At 35.8% G+C, this 24,081-nt stretch overlaps 1 protein-coding gene across 1 annotated transcript; it reads left to right on the forward strand.

Moving 5' to 3' along the window:
- The first annotated feature begins 21,770 nt into the window (after positions 1-21,770).
- LOC135744307 (uncharacterized) lies at positions 21,771-23,325 on the forward strand. Its single transcript, XM_065262336.1, has 2 exons — positions 21,771-21,880; positions 22,196-23,325. Exon 2 carries the CDS (start codon positions 22,218-22,220, stop codon positions 23,103-23,105), a length of 888 nt encoding a protein of 295 aa, XP_065118408.1. The 5' UTR covers positions 21,771-21,880; positions 22,196-22,217; the 3' UTR covers positions 23,106-23,325.
- Positions 23,326-24,081: the final 756 nt, after the last annotated feature.

The following is a 24,081-nucleotide window of genomic DNA, read 5'->3' on the forward strand; positions in this document are numbered from 1 at the left end:
CTATAGGCAAAGTCTGTCAACCATACATCAACATGTAGCATTTTTACATTGCTATGATTCAAAATCCTTAACGTGTAACAACAACATTTCAAAAATATCTCATTTAGGATGACCCACACTCTGTTCATGTCAATTTTCAAACTGTTTCACTGGACATTTATAAAGAAAACTATAGGCAAAGTCTGTCAACCATACATCAACATGTAGCATTTTTACATTGCTATGATTCAAAATCCTTAACGTGTAACAACAACATTTCAAAAATATCTCATTTAGGATGACCCACACTCTGTCCATGTCAATTTTCAAACTGTTTCACTGGACATTTATAAAGAAAACTATAGGCATAGTCTGTCAACCATACATCAACATGTAGCATTTTTACATTGCTATGATTCAAAATCCTTAACGTGTAACAACAACATTTCAAAAATATCTCATTTAGGATGACCCACACTCTGTCCATGTCAATTTTCAAACTGTTTCACTGGACATTTATAAAGAAAACTATAGGCAAAGTCTGTCAACCATACATCAACATGTAGCATTTTTACATTGCTATGATTCAAAATCCTTAACGTGTAACAACAACATTTCAAAAATATCTTCTTTTGGATGACCCACACTCTGTTCATGTCAATTTTCAAACTGTTTCACTGGACATTTATGAAGAAAACTACAGGCAAAGTATGTGAACTATACATCAACCATACATCAACATGTAGCATTTTTACATTGCTATGATTCCAAAATCCTTAACGTGTAACAACAACATTTCAAAAATATCTCATTTAGGATGACCCACACTCTGTCCATGTCAATTTTCAAACTGTTTCACTGGACATTTATAAAGAAAACTATAGGCAAAGTCTGTCAACCATACATCAACATGTAGCATTTTTACATTGCTATGATTCAAAATCCTTAACGTGTAACAACAACATTTCAAAAATATCTCATTAAGGATGACCCACACTCTGTCCATGTCAATTTTCAAACTGTTTCACTGGACATTTATAAAGAAAACTATAGGCAAAGTCTGTCAACCATACATCAACATGCAGCATTTTTACATTGCTATGATTCAAAATCCTTAACGTGTAACAACAACATTTCAAAAATATCTCATTTAGGATGACCCACACTCTGTTCATGTCAATTTTCAAACTGTTTCACTGGACATTTATAAAGAAAACTATAGGCAAAGTCTGTCAACCATACATCAACATGTAGCATTTTTACATTGCTATGATTCAAAATCCTTAACGTGTAACAACAACATTTCAAAAATATCTCATTTAGGATGACCCACACTCTGTCCATGTCAATTTTCAAACTGTTTCACTGGACATTTATAAAGAAAACTATAGGCAAAGTCTGTCAACCATACATCAACATGTAGCATTTTTACATTGCTATGATTCAAAATCCTTAACGTGTAACAACAACATTTCAAAAATATCTCATTAAGGATGACCCACACTCTGTCCATGTCAATTTTCAAACTGTTTCACTGGACATTTATAAAGAAAACTATAGGCAAAGTCTGTCAACCATACATCAACATGCAGCATTTTTACATTGCTATGATTCAAAATCCTTAACGTGTAACAACAACATTTCAAAAATATCTCATTTAGGATGACCCACACTCTGTTCATGTCAATTTTCAAACTGTTTCACTGGACATTTATAAAGAAAACTATAGGCAAAGTCTGTCAACCATACATCAACATGTAGCATTTTTACATTGCTATGATTCAAAATCCTTAACGTGTAACAACAACATTTCAAAAATATCTCATTTAGGATGACCCACACTCTGTCCATGTCAATTTTCAAACTGTTTCACTGGACATTTATGAAGAAAACTACAGGCAAAGTATGTGAACTATACATCAACCATACATCAACATGTAGCATTTTTACATTGCTATGATTCAAAATCCTTAACGTGTAACAACAACATTTCAAAAATATCTCATTAAGGATGACCCACACTCTGTCCATGTCAATTTTCAAACTGTTTCACTGGACATTTATAAAGAAAACTATAGGCAAAGTCTGTCAACCATACATCAACATGCAGCATTTTTACATTGCTATGATTCAAAATCTTAACGTGTAACAACAACATTTCAAAAATATCTTATTTAGGATGACCCACACACATTTTTACATAAATACACACAGGGCCGCTGCTGGTCAAATGGTTGCCCTAAGCGGACATTTACTGTGGTGCCCCCTTTAGTTAAAAAACAACAACAAAATCGCATGCAACTTTATGCAACTTTATTAGAATGCTATTGATATCATTTATACTTGCATTTTGACAGCAGCTCAAACTACATTTATACAAATATGCCGTTAGATATATATTATAGTCTATATTTCTGCATCTTTACCTGTGTAGCTAATGGACTTTACCTTAATCTAATGTGACAACGCTAATCTTACATGTCCGCTATTTTTTGGGATTACTAAATGTCTTTCTTGCGATTACAATAAAAGTCAGCTTTAAGAAAACAGCATATGTCTATTACAGTTTTTCTCATTTGCTAAAACACTAAAACCCATTGGCTGAACAAAGTTCTCAGTTGCATGAACTGATTTATCTAATTGTACAGTCTGTTGTCAATACCTTAAACCATTTCACATCATAAACCACATTTGGCAGATCTCACTTAGACTTTTTAGCAACACTTCACACACATATTCATTCTCAAAACACATTCTGCACTCTAATACACATATCATGCATACTGCTAAACACAAGCGGCAACAATCAAACACAAATAGAGCACACATGTCATTGATTACACTTTATTTCAACTGCTTACACACATTTTTCAGAGTTTTCCTCTTTTTTTCAAAACTTAACACACAAATTCAAGAATTGCACACACAAACTGTTAAATGCCTCACATCTCTTTCAAAATGAAACACCACAGTCAAAATATCACAAACATATTTCAAAAGCAAACATTTGTCTTACGTTGTAAACACCTTTACCATAATGTTATATTTCTGAATATGCCATATACACACTGTTATTCAAAACCTAAAGCTCTTCTTTTACAGTTTTTTACAATCACTTTGCTACTATTTTCAGAACCTTGATGTCATTTTTCACAACTCTAGATACAAAACTCAAAACGGTAATCACTTGTAACACAGGCTGTCTAGTGTTCAAAACATTGCATTGTGCATTCACATCTTTAAAGACATCTTGCACTTGCACAATCATTGTTTCAAAACACAAATTTACTGTGAAATACCATGGAAACATAACTATAGATCACCCACACACAAGCAACGGATAGTTTCACTAAGTCATTGTTTGTACAATCATTAAGTATTGTAGAACAAAATTGGTGCTACAGATTTCATTATGGTACATGTAGAGCAAATACATATCTGTAAAAGTTCTGCAGTAGTAGAGAGAATACGACAGACACATTGGAATCATTGAACAAAGTTTGTAATGTATTGATGAAAACACTACAGTACAATCACAACATAGGTCACATCATTTCACAATCTGCACTCAATCATCAGTAACAAGTTGGCAGAATTGGACAAGCAATTACAAGGGCCTGCATCTATACATTACAGTGATAATTGGTTCATGCTCCATGCTTATTGGTTACAACGAACCTCATTATCTTGAAACTTTCATGATTTTCAGTAAACATGGAAGATTCTTTGTCTGTTTCCATACAACTATTACGAATAATGCAACACTTACTTATCATTTTGGGCAGTTGAATTGATTGATATTTAGATCATTGTAAGAAAATGAATAGACACTTATTTGAAATGTGTGAATAGCCTTTTGAAACAGTAGTACTTTGATGTTAAGTTGTGTCATATTGAACATGTGATTTTGGTTGAATGAACAAATTATCCAAGTTTTATGTGTATTGTATCCAAGCAATTGAGAAAAGAGTTAAGAGTTTTGAAAAATGTGCATTTTGATCTTTGGTTGTGAGTTTTGTGTCTAGAGTTGTGAAAAATGACATCAAGGTTCTGAAAATAGTAGCAAAGTGATTGTAAAAAACTGTAAAAGCTCCCATGTACATGATTGAATGTATTTGGGAGAGAGCTGTTGAATATATAAAGTAAAATCAAAAGCAAAATTGAAACCACACTTTTTATTTATGATTTAATTTTTTGCTTTTGTGGTTGTAAATGTAGAACTAGTGTACACAGTTTGAAAGGAAAAAATACATCAAAATGTAGTGTTGTTGCATGTAGTGTAAAACCAAACGTGTGTGCTTGCATGTGGAGATGATTGGGTGTATCAAGGCTCCATCTTTCCTCAGTGCTGGGTCCGGCCACAATACTTCATCCAATTCATGCTATATTCTCTCTTGCCAGACACCGTGAAAAGAACCTTCTTGTATGGCGTATCCAACTTTCCAGCGCCATGTGGAGAAAAACTCCTCAATAGAATTTAGAAATGGTGAATATGGAGGCAGGTAGACAACAGAAAAATGGGGATGAATAGCAAACCAGTTTTGGACCTGATGGGCATGATGAAACCTGACATTTTTCCAGATGTTGACAAATCTTGCCTGGTCTTCATTCTGCAGACCCTGAACAAGCATGTCATCAATGGTTTCCAGAAATTGTATGATGTGATCGGTGTTATGGGGCCAAGTGTGGCGTGATGGTGCAGGAAACCAACATTTTGTGAAATTGTAGCACACATTGTAATGTTTCCGCCACGTTGTTCAATGACATTCCTTCCCCTTCTTCTGGTTTTACTGAGATTAAAGCCCACCTCATCCACATAAATGTGTTCATGGAGAATGGCATGGGCATTTATTGTCCAAAAGCTATTACTTGACCTTTGGCCTATTTATAGGCCACTCCTAAAGTCATGATTTTTTGTTGTTAAGTAAAGAGTGTTTGCACATGTGAGGAGTTAGTACGAGGCATTTTGATTGGTTGTGTTTATAAAAGGAAATCAAAAATCTTCCTGTCAGATTTTTGTGTGTTGCATAGAAAAATTGTGTGTTGTGTTTTGCAAAAAGTGTTTAATGAAATTGAAAACTGAGAAAAAGGCCAAAAATTAGTGTATGGTTTTGCAGATTTAGTGTGTGGTTCTGGTGTTTGAGTGTCTGGTTTAAAATTGTGTGACAAGTAATAATTTTGTGTGTAAGCAGTTGAAAAAAAACTGTAAACACAACCACTCAAAATGGATTTAACCAGTTTCAAATAATGTGACACAACCAATATAAGCCAGTTCACTGTTGTATACTGTAGTAAGTATCATGGATGTCCTGCAAAAGTTTCTTCAAAATCCTCATTTCAAAATTGCTAGTCTGTATGTATGTCATTGTTCATGAACAAGACATTCAAAATGTTTACCCATGTTGTCAATAAACCTAGTGTACACAATTATATGTGTCAGTATTTTTTGATGTAAACTGGATAAATTTACATTTTCACATTATTTCTGTAAACAAATTACACACATTGTGATTTAGAAATATGTTTTAGAGTACAGTGTAAATGTCAAAATTTTTGTAAAATCCAAATTTCAGGATTCACTTGACAGGAATTTATCAATTCTTTTTACATAAAAAAACCCCCAATAGAATACATGCTTCATGCTTATTGTAACAGATGGTCACCAATTTTGCATTACTTGCACAATGAACTAATTACTAAATGTTTTGAGGTGTAAGACAGAAACCAGTATAATGTATTTTTATGACAATGAAAAAGCAGACAATTGTACATAATCATCTGCTTGATTGAATCAAAGCAATTTCAATTTGTCCAAACCAATGAGAATTAAAGTTTTTCTCAATTGCTAAAACACTAAACCCAATTGTCTGAACCAAATGCTCAGTGGCCTGAACCCATGTTTGCCATTTGATGCAAATGCTTCATTCTGACATGTGTTTGTGGCATTTTGAATGCAGTGTTCCATTTTGAAGGACATGTGAGCTACTTTGCATTTTGTGTGTGCAGTTTTGAAAATTGTGTCTAAAGTTTTGAAAAAAGTAGACTTAGTTTTGAAAACGTGTGTAAGCAATTGGTAAAAACTGTAAAGCACAAGTGTCACAACTTGAACCCAACAACTCAAAATTGATCACACTTGTGTCTAATGATGTGAGGGAACATATACAGTAAGCCAGTTCAGAGAGCACTGGTTTGTGAGGCCCTACCATGGATAGAAGTCTGAGAGGAAGAGTTTGTGTGAGAGGAGGTCGAGGTGGTCAGCGAAGACAAAGAACAGTAATATCTATTGAATCATAGCAATGTAAAAATGCTGCATGTTGATGTATTGATGTATGGTTGACAGACTTTGCCTGTAGTTTTCTTAATAAATGTCCAGTGAAACAGTTTGAAAATTGACATGGACAGAGTGTGGGTCATCCTAAATGAGATATTTTTGAAATGTTGTTGTTACACGTTAAGGATTTTGAATAATAGCAATGTAAAAATGCTACATATTGATGTATAGTTCACATACTTTGCCTGTAGTTTTCTTAATAAATGTCCAGTGAAACAGTTTGAAAATTGACATGGACAGAGTGTGGGTCATCCTAAATGAGATATTTTTGAAATGTTGTTGTTACACGTTAAGGATTTTGAATACAGTTTTTTTCAATCGCTAACAAGCGCTTACCCATACTTCAGATAATTTTTCTAAACACTTAACACAGAGTTCCACCTACAAAACACAATTGGCCAAACGCATAATTTTCTTCTCAAAAACACATTTTGTTAAATAAATACTAACTCTTCATTTATCTGCACATAATAACTTTACCAAAACACTGGAAATCTGACTCAAAATAAAATTATTCTTTCAAAGAATAACACTTCTTTTCACTTCACAAGGTACATGCAATCAATTAAAGTACACCAGGTTTCAAAATACTGGCTATTGTTGACATTACAAAAACTGCATAGACTTTTATGTTTCAGTTTTACAGGTATTTGCATGCAAAACATGTTTTACGTTTACGTTTTTACGCTAAATGTCTTGGTTGGGAACTGTGTGCCCACATGTACAGCAATGTTCACATTCAAAAGCATTTTAGTAAAAATCTGTTTTTCCCCTTACTCTTGACTACAGGAGGTAAAGTAGAAACACAATATGATAGAACAGAAAAAGTTTTACAGTATTGATCTTGATCATTTTTGAGGAGCTTTCCTCTTCCCTCAGAGGGTGGAAGACGTTGCATTCTTTAGAGGGACAAATTTTTTTACATATGCATTACTGTATGACCTTATTGACATGTCAAGTGAGAATAGAAACAATCCATGTAAAATGCAATACTTACCTGTTGGTTTGTTGAAAGATGCGTATAATGGAGGCAACCTCCTAAAATTGGGCTGCACTCTTTCACCAGCCTCTCTTACTGAAATCAATGAATTTCATCACTGACTACTGTTCTTGCAGCCCTTGGAATGCCACCACCATGCATTCTTACACCTCTACATTGCGCTCTCCTTGGGTCTGCTCCTCTTACTGACCCTGCACCTCTCACTGCTCCTGCACCTCTAACCAATAGTATATTCCTGCACAACCGGAGACTTCAGTTTTATGACCGCAGTTTTATGACCGCAGTTCTATGACCCTACGTTTTTGTGACAGCGCCACCTACCGAACTGGATGATATAGCGGCGGCTGCAGTTTCAGGTCCGCAGTTCTGGGCCCCTGGTGGTTTAGTTTGTAATAACGTTTGTACATAATTATATCAATATAGTAATCTCAGTACTATTTCTTCATAAATGTAATTTTAAATGTAAGGTTAATTACCAAATGTGCTTTAAGTGACAATTTTCAGTGTAGATGTCACAAGGTGACGATCTTTTAAGGGCGGAACCAAAGTTTAGGGAAGTTTGGTTCCGCCCGGAAGGTTTCCCACCGGGCCGCATTCGAAGACGGACCGTCTCACTTCCTGGTTTCCAGGGCAACATAATCGGGGCTTATGAGCCACAGGTGAAAAGAGTTAAGCGAGTGAAGTGTGATTGGAGGCTGTGTGAGAGGGAGATGAATAAATAGCTCTGCAAGAACACAAAGCAGAAAGAACTCAGACACGGGAGGCGAGTGACGCGGGGAAGCTCCTTTGCCAATGGCAGACAAAGACACGCACCTTTTGAAGAGCCCGAAGCTCTGTTGATCCGGCGACCGCTGAAGCGGGCGGAAAGAGGACAGAGTCATAGAGGGTGAAAGGAAGGCACGTCGTGGATCTTTTAAAAAGGAGCACCCCGAAATCGCTGATGTTATCCACTGATGTGTTGGTGTGTGTTGTGGTGCTGAGTTGAGCTCGCCTAAATACGCTATATTCGGATTGTTGCATTGCTCTCTCTCCACGTATGGATTATAGATCGATGGAAAGGAGGACATTAAAGACCTTAAGGGTGAAGTACTAGCCGGACTCGGACATTGTTTGAGGAAAACGGAAGGAGAGGAAAACTTACCACTGTGAGTACGTATCTGTGGGAAGAGTGGTGTTTGTGGTTGGAGAGCGCCCCGTCTAGCTGCCTGAGCTACTGTTTATATGAAAACAACCTAGGACGAAGAAAGAAAGAGATTGTGAGTAAACTAAACCCTTGAAGTGAATGTTGTATTACATATTGGATTGATTCATTGTTTGAGTGTTCTCAAGAGAGCGATCGGGTGGCCCTACCCCTGGATCAGCGTGGTGGGTGAGCCGAAGGGTTCCGTGGGAAAGCAGCTACAGCAATAACCGCAAACAAACGCTAGGCCATTTACCATCTCCCCATTTCTCGCCCAGAGCGACGTGGAAGAGGACGGGTGTCTATTGTGTGCACTGAGCGTGGTGGGGTGAGTCTTTGGAAATTTTCACTTGAAGTGGTGCTGTGTAATGCCGTGTATTGCAGTGTGAGTGCTGTGTCTTGTGTGACGAAATCCCGTTCCCAGTCACTCGTCCCGGGATGGTGAAGAGGAAAGAACGGCGCTAGAGAAAAACCTGTATAACACTGCTGTAGTGTGTTTTCAGTTCCACAGAATTGCAGAGTGGCGGCGAAGAACTGTGCGAGTAGCAGTGTGTGTGAATACTGTACCTATTATTGTTAACTTACCTGTGTTCTGTCATCATCACAGAGTAGAGGCAGGAGAGATCCGCTGGCCCGAGGTCTCGACGAAAGGGCGCCCCGGTCCAGTTTTCGATTGACCAACGGGTCTCGAGGAAAGGGCAGCGCTCGACCCGGTGTGCCGGCGTGGTCCTCGCCCCTCTGTTCATTAACGAGTTCGCCGAGAGGGTCTTGGCCCCCGGCGTCCCAGCACAAACCATTGCTAAATCGCTGCATTGAAGAGAGCCAACGTGAACACGGAGATACTGAACTGTGGAGAGAAAGAGAGCCAACGTGAACACTGGGATATTGGGCTTTGGAGAGAGCCATACCTACCTGGCAGCTGTAATCAGCGCAGAGGTGAGCAAACGACTTGAGAACGATTTACTGTGTCCCTGTATCCTAGCAGCCATCTGTGGAGAGAAAGAGGGCCAACGTGAACACTGAGATATGGAGCTTTGGAGAGAGCCATACCTACCTGGAAGCTGTAATCAGCGCAGAGGTGATCAAAACGTCTTGAGAACGATTCACTGTGTCCCTGTATTTCAGCAGCCGTCTGTGGAGAGAAAGAGAGCCAACGTGAACGCTGAGATTTGAGCCGAAGGAGGAGAGCCTAGAGTGGCCGTGATTTTAAGTTCCCCTGTTTCCCTTCCCTATTTATTAATTTTAAGTAAATTAAATAAAGTATATTTTAATTTATGCTTACCTTGTGTGTCTGGTCATTGGGGTGGCTTTGGGAATCTCCTCGAGGTGGAGAAAGGGGCGTGACCTTATTTACATCTGGGTCCACCCCTACCTGTGACATAAACAAATTTACACAAACTATAAATGAAAAATAGGTAAAATAAAGATGGAATCAGCATATGCAGTCACTAAATTACAGCCAATTTTTTAAGGTTGTATAGAGGCAAGACAAGACTCAAGAATCATTCAAGAATGCATATTTATATGTATATATCTATATATTTACATGTGATTTTACCAATAACATTGCAACAAACAATGCAACCAATAACAATGCAATCAGTCAATCCATCAGCTGCTGCAATTAAAGAATGGCTGCAGGCTTGAACTCTAGAGAGAGAGAGAGAGAGAGAGAGAGAATGTTAAATAAGGAACATTTGTTTAACATGCTCAACTGAAATATATATCTCTGATTTAACACTTATGTACTATGTACTTGTTGGGGAGAGAGAGAGAGATTGTTTAATTTTAGAAGGCCTATTTATTATAGGCCTCATATTATTTTACACTTACTTCAACACATTACCAATGAAATTGCATAACATATCACAAAAGAGAAAAGCAAAACTAACCAAAGATTAGTGCATAATTAGCCAAAGTCCTCATATTTTTTCAAATACACCGCACTTTCGCCGCATAAATTACAGATTTCCGTGCGCAAAATATGCGGGGCTTGCATGATTTAATAATCTCCACATTTTCGTAGCAAAAAGTCACATATATCTTAGCAGAAAGTTGAAAAATTTTGCATTTACTTCACACAAGCGCAACCTGTCCCTGTTGCCATGGGAACGTTATGAGGTGACGTGATTTACCGCAATTTTTGCAAGTTCCAGCACTTTCATCGCATAAAATATCATAAATATCCCACATATTCCATCGCATTTTTTAAGAAAACAAAGATCAAGGATTTTTGCCCGCAACAATGACAAAAAAACTCTGCATTTTTCTGGAAGGACTTATTTATGAACTGCTATTTTATAATTAACTGGTTTTCCCACTAACACATTAAACTAAAGATAAATCTTACACACTGCACATCAACATGCTCTTATTATCTTGTTAAGTTGAATTAATGTGCTGGCTAGATAAATGTAGTCTTTTAACGTTAAACTCAACAAGGATTTATGAAATGAAATATGGCCACGGACTAAGAATGTCGTAGTTATTTATAAAACTAGCACACAAATTTTTAATTCGTGGGAATTAATTATTAATTCAGTTCGCGCTATGTAAACTTTGCATCGTTTAAACGTTATAAAATAAAACGTCATTAAATCGGTACTCACAGTCTGATTGCTTTCCATGTCGTCCATCTCAAATGAATGGTTTTGCTCATCCAGTTCGGTAGTTGGCGCTGTCACAAAAACGTAGGGTCATAGAACTGCGGTCATAGAACTGGGGTCCTAAAACTGCAGCTTCCAGTTGTGCAGGAATACCCTTCTCCCTCTAACTGCTCCTCTCACTGCACCTCTCTCTGCACCTGCATCTCTCACTGCACCTCTCACTGGGCCTGCTCTTCTCCATGTGCCCCTTGCTTCCTCATCCAGACATTACAGTGTTTTTCTGTTTCTGTTTTCAAAAACATCACTCCTCAAAGTCCTGCTTTTACTGTATAAGTATCAATGTAAAAGAAAAAATAACCTAAGCCAGACTGGAATCAGCTGTGGTTGGCCCAATTTACCCAATATAAAGCTTTTTATACTGTATCTATGGTTTGGAATATTGTTTTTGCTATTGTGAGATGTTGTGTGTAAGCATTTGTAAATACTACAAGAACAATCCATAATTTTGGTGGGAGGTATAGCTTGTCTGTTAAGAAAATGTAAGCATTGTGGAAATGTGTTTACTGACTGCATATTGTGTGAAAACGACATGAAATGAATTAATGGTATGGCCACAAAAGACCGATGCTGTGCTAATTGTGTTTAGAGTTTTGAAAATGTGACAACTGATTGGACAAATGCTTGTTAGCGACTGAAAAAAACTGTAATAGCAATGTAAAAATGCTACATATTGATGTATAGTTCACAAACTTTGCCTATAGTTTTCTTAATAAATGTCCAGTGAAACAGTTTGAAAATTGACGTGGACAGAGTGTGGGTCATCCTAAATAAGATATTTTTGAAATGTTGTTGTTACACGTTAAGCATTTTGAATAATAGCAATGTAAAAATGCTACATATTGATGTATAGTTCACATACTTTGCCTATAGTTTTCTTAATAAATGTCCAGTGAAACAGTTTGAAAATTGACATGAACAGAGTGTGGGTCATCCTAAATGAGATATTTTTGAAATGTTGTTGTTACACGTTAAGGATTTTGAATCATAGCAATGTAAAAATGCTACATGTTGATGTATGGTTGATGTATAGTTCACATACTTTGCCTATAGTTTTCTTCATAAATGTCCAGTGAAACAGTTTGAAAATTGACATGAACAGAGTGTGGGTCATCCAAAAGAAGATATTTTTGAAATGTTGTTGTTACACGTTAAGGATTTTGAATCATAGCAATGTAAAAATGCTATGTTGATGTATGGTTGACAGACTTTGCCTGTAGTTTTCTTCATAAATGTCCAGTGAAACAGTTTGAAAATTGACATGGACAGAGTGTGGGTCATCCTAAATGAGATATTTTTGAAATGTTGTTGTTACACGTTAAGGATTTTGAATCATAGCAATGTAAAAATGCTACATATTGATGTATAGTTCACATACTTTGCCTATAGTTTTCTTAATAAATGTCCAGTGAAACAGTTTGAAAATTGACGTGGACAGAGTGTGGGTCATCCTAAATGAGATATTTTTGAAATGTTGTTGTTACACGTTAAGGATTTTGAATCATAGCAATGTAAAAATGCTACATATTGATGTATAGTTCACATACTTTGCCTATAGTTTTCTTAATAAATGTCCAGTGAAACAGTTTGAAAATTGACGTGGACAGAGTGTGGGTCATCCTAAATGAGATATTTTTGAAATGTTGTTGTTACACGTTAAGGATTTTGAATCATAGCAATGTAAAAATGCTACATATTGATGTATAGTTCACATACTTTGCCTATAGTTTTCTTAATAAATGTCCAGTGAAACAGTTTGAAAATTGACGTGGACAGAGTGTGGGTCATCCTAAATAAGATATTTTTGAAATGTTGTTGTTACACGTTAAGGATTTTGAATCATAGCAATGTAAAAATGCTACATATTGATGTATAGTTCACATACTTTGCCTATAGTTTTCTTAATAAATGTCCAGTGAAACAGTTTGAAAATTGACATGGACAGAGTGTGGGTCATCCTAAATGAGATATTTTTGAAATGTTGTTGTTACACGTTAAGGATTTTGAATAATAGCAATGTAAAAATGCTACATATTGATGTATAGTTCACATACTTTGCCTATAGTTTTCTTAATAAATGTCCAGTGAAACAGTTTGAAAATTGACGTGGACAGAGTGTGGGTCATCCTAAATAAGATATTTTTGAAATGTTGTTGTTACACATTAAGCATTTTGAATCATAGCAATGTAAAAATGCTACATATTGATGTATAGTTCACATACTTTGCCTATAGTTTTCTTAATAAATGTCCAGTGAAACAGTTTGAAAATTGACGTGGACAGAGTGTGGGTCATCCTAAATAAGATATTTTTGAAATGTTGTTGTTACACGTTAAGCATTTTGAATAATAGCAATGTAAAAATGCTACATATTGATGTATAGTTCACATACTTTGCCTATAGTTTTCTTCATAAATGTCCAGTGAAACAGTTTGAAAATTGACGTGGACAGAGTGTGGGTCATCCTAAATAAGATATTTTTGAAATGTTGTTGTTACACGTTAAGGATTTTGAATCATAGCAATGTAAAAATGCTACATATTGATGTATAGTTCACATACTTTGCCTATAGTTTTCTTAATAAATGTCCAGTGAAACAGTTTGAAAATTGACGTGGACAGAGTGTGGGTCATCCTAAATAAGATATTTTTGAAATGTTGTTGTTACACGTTAAGCATTTTGAATAATAGCAATGTAAAAATGCTACATATTGATGTATAGTTCACATACTTTGCCTATAGTTTTCTTAATAAATGTCCAGTGAAACAGTTTGAAAATTGACGTGGACAGAGTGTGGGTCATCCTAAATAAGATATTTTTGAAATGTTGTTCGTACACGTTAAGGATTTTGAATAATAGCAATGTAAAAATGCTATGTTGATGTATGGTTGACAGACTTTGCCTATAGTTTTCTTCATAAATGTCCAGTGAAACAGTTTGAAAATTGACATGAACAGAGTGTGGGTCATCCTAAATGAGATATTTTTGAAATGTTGTTGTTACACGTTAAGGATTTTGAATAATAGCAATGTAAAAATGCTACATGTTGATGTATGGTTGACAGACTTTGCCTATAGTTTTCTTTATAAATGTCCAGTGAAACAGTTTGAAAATTGACATGAACAGAGTGTGGGTCATCCTAAATGAGATATTTTTGAAATGTTGTTGTTACACGTTAAGGATTTTGAATCATAGCAATGTAAAAATGCTACATATTGATGTATAGTTCACATACTTTGCCTATAGTTTTCTTAATAAATGTCCAGTGAAACAGTTTGAAAATTGACGTGGACAGAGTGTGGGTCATCCTAAATAAGATATTTTTGAAATGTTGTTGTTACACATTAAGCATTTTGAATCATAGCAATGTAAAAATGCTACATATTGATGTATAGTTCACATACTTTGCCTATAGTTTTCTTAATAAATGTCCAGTGAAACAGTTTGAAAATTGACGTGGACAGAGTGTGGGTCATCCTAAATAAGATATTTTTGAAATGTTGTTGTTACACGTTAAGCATTTTGAATAATAGCAATGTAAAAATGCTACATATTGATGTATAGTTCACATACTTTGCCTATAGTTTTCTTCATAAATGTCCAGTGAAACAGTTTGAAAATTGACGTGGACAGAGTGTGGGTCATCCTAAATAAGATATTTTTGAAATGTTGTTGTTACACGTTAAGGATTTTGAATCATAGCAATGTAAAAATGCTACATATTGATGTATAGTTCACATACTTTGCCTATAGTTTTCTTAATAAATGTCCAGTGAAACAGTTTGAAAATTGACGTGGACAGAGTGTGGGTCATCCTAAATAAGATATTTTTGAAATGTTGTTGTTACACGTTAAGCATTTTGAATAATAGCAATGTAAAAATGCTACATATTGATGTATAGTTCACATACTTTGCCTATAGTTTTCTTAATAAATGTCCAGTGAAACAGTTTGAAAATTGACGTGGACAGAGTGTGGGTCATCCTAAATAAGATATTTTTGAAATGTTGTTGTTACACGTTAAGGATTTTGAATAATAGCAATGTAAAAATGCTACATATTGATGTATAGTTCACATACTTTGCCTGTAGTTTTCTTCATAAATGTCCAGTGAAACAGTTTGAAAATTGACATGAACAGAGTGTGGGTCATCCAAAAGAAGATATTTTTGAAATGTTGTTGTTACACGTTAAGGATTTTGAATCATAGCAATGTAAAAATGCTATGTTGATGTATGGTTGACAGACTTTGCCTATAGTTTTCTTCATAAATGTCCAGTGAAACAGTTTGAAAATTGACATGAACAGAGTGTGGGTCATCCTAAATGAGATATTTTTGAAATGTTGTTGTTACACGTTAAGGATTTTGAATAATAGCAATGTAAAAATGCTACATATTGATGTATAGTTCACATACTTTGCCTATAGTTTTCTTAATAAATGTCCAGTGAAACAGTTTGAAAATTGACGTGGACAGAGTGTGGGTCATCCTAAATGAGATATTTTTGAAATGTTGTTGTTACACGTTAAGGATTTTGAATCATAGCAATGTAAAAATGCTACATGTTGATGTATGGTTGACAGACTTTGCCTATAGTTTTCTTAATAAATGTCCAGTGAAACAGTTTGAAAATTGACGTGGACAGAGTGTGGGTCATCCAAAAGAAGATATTTTTGAAATGTTGTTGTTACACGTTAAGGATTTTGAATAATAGCAATGTAAAAATGCTACATATTGATGTATAGTTCACATACTTTGCCTATAGTTTTCTTCATAAATGTCCAGTGAAACAGTTTGAAAATTGACATGAACAGAGTGTGGGTCATCCTAAATAAGATATTTTTGAAATGTTGTTGTTACACGTTAAGGATTTTGAATAATAGCAATGTAAAAATGCTACATATTGATGTATAGTTCACATACTTTGCCTATAGTTTTCTTCATAAATGTCCAGTGAAACAGTTTGAAAATTGACATGAACAGAGTGTGGGTCATCCTAAATGAGATATTTTTGAAATGTTGTTGTTACACGTTAAGCATTTTGAATAATAGCAATGTAAAAATGCTACATGTTGATGTATGGTTGACAGTCTTTGTGTACAGTTTCTTTGTTAATCTGCTGTAATTTATTTTGATAAGTAACAAACAGAGTGGGGTCATCCTGAAGAAGATCCTTTTAATAGATAAATCCTGTAGGCAAAGTAATGAATTAAAGTAATGAACAAGAAATTAATGTTACAATACGTTTGGACACACTTAAAAAAACAATATTTTTGTCAACAATTGAAAGTGAAATGTCTCATACTGTGATTAGACAATTTATTTGTAATGTGTAATATAAAATAAGTTGTTAATACGTTTATCTTGTTATTGGGTAAATGAACCGATTAAATAGCAAAAAAATGACAGGCGGATGACGTCAAACACCGCAAGAGCGAGTCGAAATTAGCCTCCGGATTATTTCTCGCCCCGCTCTCGCGGTACTTTGACGTCATGCAGCCTTCAATTCTTTCGGCGCGCGAGCGAAGTCGAATCGCGTTGGTCTATGTCAGTTTTTTGGCCGCTGCAAGTATCCGTACCGTAATTTTACTAAATGACGTGCAACACAGTTTAGGCTGCGGCTGGCTTGACCATGCATTTGCAGATGACGGCTCACTTGACGGGGGTTGGTCAATTCAAAATGTTAACAAACCCTCAAACCTGAACATTTAAGTAGTAAAAGTGAAATTTTGGCTTTCTTAAGAGAATATTTCTAAGTACACCATTATTAGGCAACTATTAGTGTGCAGAATACGACCCGCAAAGTACCGCGTAATTCATTCTTAACACGCACCGGCCCGGCGGCGGGCCCTAGGGGGCGTTTTTACGTGTTTTTGTACTTTGTTTAACATCAAATATTCAATCAACAATCATAAACTTTGCATTATCTGAAAGTTTAAACACTCCAAATTCATGTTATGAGCTTATTTTTGCAATCAATACACTGGTGTGGAAAGGGTTAAATGAAATGCAGACGGAATGCATATAAAAATGGTTGTGGGTACTCACATATCTTGCCATATGGTTCTGATAATTTCTGACAATTCCCAAAAACTTCAACATACATTGCAACGTAAGGGTCCACTCTTCAAAAAGCATCCCACGTTTTAATCCAAAACAATGAAAAATAGTGAAAAATCCAGCAATATCCTCCTTTGTTTACATCCGTGCGTCCGCTAAGTATGATCAATCATGTTTATTTTCTATCAAATATCGATTTTTATCAGTGAAAATCCATCTCTTCCTGCTTCGTTAGACTGTTCCGATAAATATCCCGCCCTATTTTTCTGTTTTGTCCAATCAGAAAAGGTTTGACAACTCAAAATGCCATGGGATCCCCGATTTGCCGAGCCAGATGTCCTTCAGCTCACCATAGGCTTTTGACTGGATTACGCCAAAACGAAGTCAGCCAATGCGCATAGCCAGCAAAGTTTTGATGGGCAGGGGTAGTAACCAATCATGAAACGATTACAAGGATTCAACTTACGTCAGTAAAGTGTACTTCTGCGCAAATCTACATAAGCGCATGGAGAGAAATGCCCACGCCCCCTCCGTGCACGTTTGTTTGTTTGGGTAGCATAGCAGCCGGCTAGGCTCTCCGGAGCCGCTGAGAAACCTCTCAAAGGTTAGATATAACATCTCCATTGTGGATTGTCGACTGCAGATGACTTTTTTGTGTTGATAGTGTTTAGGAGAAGTTGATAAAGAGCATGATCGCGGAGCAAAAATGCAAGACTGGATATAAACGAAACCGCGTCGTCGAGGAGAGATGGACCGGCCTATGAGCTCAGTTGCGCTCGCTTGGATAAAGTAAGTTTGGATTCTTTTGTTCATTATTTATTTTACGTTACATTTCTTGTTTCTTGTTAGCTGTTTTGATTATAAAGTAACATTGGAGATGACTAAGATACGAGTTTTACATGGTTTCATTTTTCTATGACATGTTATATAAATGCATCATATTTATAGCTATATGAATCCAATGCACAGAATATACAAACTTAAAAACTAGAAAATAAGATATGTGGTGGAAAATATGAGTATTACCAGCTGAGAAATATAGGTTATTTGGCAAACATAAGACATTTGTAATTATAAATAAATATATTCATGTAATGTGTGTGTGTGTATTATGTATGTATTATGTTCATGTATATTACATCATAGTTTCTCATACAAATAGTTGTATGTCTCTAACTTTCGACTCAAACTAAAATCCTCTCTTGCTTTGTGTGTGTGTTGTAACAGGGCTTCAACTGACACAAAGGACTGGAATCTGGAGTGCATTCATGAGTGACCACATTCAAAATAACAAGTATTTTGTTATAATGTGCAAATGTTTTTTTCTGAAATAGTTTTTTCTATGTGCTTTGGTGGGCAGAGAAGTTCTGAATTGATATACATCATGTAATATGTAGTCCTGACTCATTTTCTTTTTATAATAATGTCATTTTGTTATCATGTGTATATTTGGAGTTTCCAAGTGCACTTTTTCTGAAAGGACGCCTGGACTTTTTTTAAATAAAAGCTCACAGAAACAAAATTTTTTGGAGTATCATTCTCAAATTTGAATCACAGCATGGTCAGACATTCAGTTCACCTATATGGTGTCCCCAGGTGTCTTACATGACCATTTCATACCTTTTTTGCTAAGTGAATGTTATTTAAAGAAAAACGGAAGTCATTTATTTTACCTTGTTTTACTCTGTTTCTTTACTACTCTGAGTTGTTATGACTATTAGGCAACAATATGTCAAGTGTCTAGTTTCAAACAAGACTAGAATTGTGAATATAGACCATAGGGTTTAAGAGCTGCAGTTGTTTTAGTTTGGAGTTGTCGTTTTTCAGAAAATGCTCAAAAATAGAAGTGCTGGCTAACAGGTTAAACCGAATTTACAGCGTACCTATTTGTAACAACATAGTACCTCTACAGTACGTACTTGTAGGTATAAGGGAACACTATTTTAAGTTTGGGGTAATGAGGGGGTAAGAATATATGGAAAATTATAAATGATTTATTCTCTAAGTATTTCATAACTACAGGGTACCTATTGTAATATTACGTGGTATGTATGACTTACGTCTACGGGTAATATGGTCTATTCATTTTTTTTTGTTATATATTTGTTTCATATTTGCTACTTACCTGATGAAAGTGTTTTGTATAGCCTACAGTTGATGTCTACAAGCCACGTCGGCAAGTAAAATATAACAGCACAATAAAAATAATAGCAACTTGTACCTCTTTGATCTGTATATGTATACAGGAGTTACCAGGTAACTCTTATATTTGCGGGCTGTAAATTAAAGTGGGGCTTATTCCCCGATTGTTCTGTGTATGTACCAGGTAACTCTTTTGCGGGATGTAAATTAAAGTGGCGCTTGTTACAGCCTTGTTCTGTGTATTTACTAGGTAACTCTCATATTTGCGGGCTGTAAACTAAAGTGGTGCTTTGTTCACATCTTGTTATAAATGTTATAGGGTAAATACCATAAACATACAGAATATTGTTATTTTTATTTTAAAACAACTTATTTCAAAACATCTTTAAAACACTATAATTAAGCCAACACTTAATTTTTATTAACACAAAACTTTTATTTCAAATAAGAAGTCATTTTTTCGTTGTTTTTGCGGCTTGGCTTCCTCTGTTGGTGTTCTTGTCCACTCGGATGTTGAGTTGATGTCGTCTCACAAATGCTGTTCTGCATTACATATAAAAAACATAAATGAAAGCCTTCAGTAAATGTTACTTCACTGTGCCTTGACAAAAAACTGAGTTTTCTTAACCAGTTATTAACTTTAGGCTTACTTATGTGCTAGCTAACCTGCTGCTACAGTTAGCTGGCAACTTTCTTGAAAAAACATTGTTTGAAATCCGTTAGTCATGTATTAACAAAACCAGTCACCTTATCCAGCATGCGGATCCTGCTCAGATCACTCGCAGCCATACTCCACAGTGTAGAAAGTTTTTAAAACCTCAGGGTCGCGTTCCAGCAGGCAAACCTCCGGCAGACGGCCGCACGCTCTACACCTGCGCAGTACCCTACGCATGTAGTCGTCTTTTGCTTTAGCGGGAGCTGATATCTGCTGTTGTTTCATTCTGGTTTGCCATTGCATAAATTATATTTGGCTAAAATACTTGTGTTTACACATGTTGCAAAGTTTTATTCTACCAATGACAACACCTATTAAAAATAAACAAATAGCGTGCTGCTTTGTGGTCATTATTGTGTTATTTGAAATAAAAGAGTTTCAGAGTAAAAATTGCAAAGCTCAACTTCAAATATGTCCGCAAATGTTAGAGTTTCCTGGTAAATAGGGAAGTTGCTATTTTTATTGAACTTACCTTAAAAAAGATAACCACATTAAATCAGCTTGACTTTTGTTATTAAAATCAAGTATAGGCTACTAAAATAAAAGTGATGTGCTGTTATATTTATTTGCCGATGTGGCTCATAGACATCGACTGTATACAACATTCAGTAGTCAATATGAAAAATTCACAATAAAATCATAAATAAGTTGTTTTAAAATAAAAATAACAATATTCTATATGTTTATGGTATTTACCCTATAACATTTATAACAAGAGGTGAACAAAGCACCACTTTAGTTTACAGCCCTCAAATATGAGAGTTACTTAGTAAATACACAGAACAAGGCTGTAACAAGCGCCACTTTAATTTACAGCCCGCAAAAGAGTTACCTGGTACATACACAGAACAAGCGGGAAATAAGCCCCACTTTAATTTACAGCCCGCATATTATACATATACAGATCAAAGAGGTACAAGTTGCTATTATTTTTAATGTGCTGTTATATTTTACTTGCCGACGTGGCTTGTAGACATCAACTGTAGGCTATACAATACACTTTCATCAGGTAAGTAGCAAATATGAAAAAAAATATAACAAAAAAAATGAATAGACCATATTACCCATAGACGTAAGTCATACATACCACGTAATATTACAATAGGTACCCTGTAGTTATGAAATACTTAGAGAATAAATCATTTATAATTTTCCATATATTCTTACCCCCTCATTACCCCAAACTTAAAATATTTTTCCCTTATACCTACAAGTACGTACTGTAGAGGTACTCTGTTGTTACAAAAAGGTACGCTGTAAATTTGGTTTATGTACGCGGTACTTTGCGGGTCGTATCCTGCACACTAATAGTTGCCTAATAATGGTGTACTTAGAAATATTCTCTTAAGAAAGCCAAAATTTCACTTTTACTACTTAAATGTTCAGGTTTGAGGGTTTGTTAACATTTTGAATTGACCAAGAGCACTGTAGTTGTACAATAACAAAAGTAATCCTCAAAAATACAAGTTGCCTAATAATTCTGCACACGGTGTAGTGATAAAGGATTGATGAGTGATACATGATTTCCACTGAATGCAGCATACTTCTGCATTCAAATGAAATCTGTTAAGAAAAGCATTAATCTGATTTCCCGTGTCAGTTATTTATTTAACAATTCCTTCTTCAGAAGAGCTTTTTTCTTAGGAATATTTTCATGACTGAACAAGACACTCATGTTCTTCAGAATTTACGTTTTGTGTTGGGTGGCTTATCTGATGCGGAGTCAACTATATAATCAAAAGCCCTGTGAGAATCTTTAAAGATCTGTTCTGCTATCGTCGGTGAGCATTGTCTTCTACAACATTTTCTGGTAGGGTGAAGATTGATTAATCTGGAGAAAATCTAGACAACGACCATTTAACATTTAGTCTTTTTCTACTTTGAAATATAAGTAGGAAAGTATAATAAATTAAAACATAAAAAAATGAGTAAATGCAAAAAAGATTTGTGATTTTTCATAAAACGATTGGTGAGCCAAGAAATAAAATTAGTACTTAAATGTAGAAATAGTAGATTTTATAAATGAAACGATAACTACATAATTGATACAATGTCCTAATCATATAACAAAAGCAAAAATTAACTATAGTTGATGTTTGTTTGTTTTTCTGTTTTGTTTTTTCAGAGCCAAAAATACGCAAGAAAAAATGGCAAACGGACAGCAAATAACAAAGCTCAATGTCTCCTGCTCTAAGGAAGAAGAGGAAACACTCGGAAAACAAGGTTATCAGTTCATCAATGTTAACCTCAATGAAGGTACTTCAGGAAACCGGGTCCTTCTTTGGTTCAAGAAAGAGTGTGGCCAAAGTCCTGTGACCAGAATCCAGTTTTCATTCAATGACCAGATGAAATCTGGTCTGGCTGATGCTGGGTATGAGCTGATCAATCGTGATCTGAATGCCGGAGTTTCTGGAGATCACATTTTTCTGTGGTACTTCTATGGCAGCACTGAATGTGACATTCCTATTGTGGACCTTGCGATGAGCAAAGACGCCCGAGAAGAACCTGCTCTTCTGCAAAATGGCTGGGAGAGACTGGGCATTGATCTGAACCGTAATGCCGGAGGAAACTTTATCTACCTGTGGGTGCAGAGAGCGAAGCCGAGCTACATACGTGAGATCACAGCAACTGTTGACTTCACTTCTGACAAGCACATGTTTGAACTTGGATACACTCGTGTGGATGAAGACACCAATCGGGGCGGTCGTGGAAACTACGTCTTCCTCTGGTATCGGCGCACAACCGATAAGAAACAGGCTCTCACTGCTCTTGAGGTATCCACCTCCCTCCAGGAGCAGGTGAAGCTTCAGAAGGAAGGCTATACAATCCTCAGTGTTGATCTCAATAAGGGAACCAGTGGAGAAGCTGTCTATGCATGGTACCAGAAAAAGGGATGTGAATCTCAGATCCAGGCCATGGTTCTGCTGATCAACTCTGATGCCTGGAGTGAGTACAAGAAAGCTGGTTTCCACATAATCGAGAAAAATCTGAACAAGGGTAACAACGGCTGGATAATATACATAGCCTACAACTAAAAACACGGAATCATGCTGCCATCACAGGATCTTCTTCAGTTATCTAATTGGTAGCACTATATGGCAACTATAAGCACAATTGTTTCTAATGTATGATTTCAATGTCACTCATATTTGTCAGCATATTGTGACCGTGGCTGTTGTACTACACTCAACCACACACATTTAATTTGGCCTTTGTGTTTCTGTTGTAATGCATTATGAAATAAAGTCAACTTTAACCACAACAAATGCTTTGGTGAGTTTTTCACACCTGTCTTTGGGATCATCTCTATGTTATACCGCATGCACTGTCCCCTCATTACATACTCATATTTCAGGGTCATAATACCCTCAGACTAATGAAATTCAGTATTATCAATACAAATGAATTCAAAGGTTCTTAGTCTTCTTTGGTGTGCATTCCAAAAATAGTATGCTAGTGTAAACTCCACCCACTGGCCCCAAAACGGTATCCGATGTCGTGGTTGAAGGGAATCCAGCGTGTATGTCTTTTCAGGCGCTTCTGGAAAAATCACTTTCATTTATTAAACAGTTGATTTCTAATTTGAATAAATAATTTAATTTGAATCCAAATTTAAATGACTCTTTAATTCAAGTCAATTGACCCCCAAACCTAATACAGAAAATAATACAGAAAAACAAACAAACAAAACACCCCCTCAAAACACACACAATTCTGGTTGGTGTCTGCACAGTTCTCCCTGAAACTGGCCATAAAATAGATGGTCTTTGTCCATGTTTATATTGGAAGATTTTGTCAGATATGCTTGGGGACCAAGTGATACAAAAACAATGATTTGCAAAAAATATATATCTTTTAAAATAACTTTCTCAATCACGTGTTGTCTTAAAACTGCCAAGTGCAGTTTAACTGATGTTCTGAGAGGAGGAAAAATAACCTCAGCTACGTGTTTGTGTCTGTGCTCGTGAACAGATTGTGGGGGATGTCAAGAGACATTTCCTTTAGGCTATT

The sequence above is a fragment of the Paramisgurnus dabryanus genome, chromosome 6 (genome assembly GCF_030506205.2).
Source record: "Paramisgurnus dabryanus chromosome 6, PD_genome_1.1, whole genome shotgun sequence".
NCBI lineage: Eukaryota > Metazoa > Chordata > Actinopteri > Cypriniformes > Cobitidae > Paramisgurnus > Paramisgurnus dabryanus.

Bases quoted from the DNA above. Each gene is read 5' to 3' on its own strand.
- LOC135744307 (XM_065262336.1), top strand. From the start codon at position 22,218: ATGGCAAACGGACAGCAAATAACAAAGCTCAATGTCTCCTGCTCTAAG.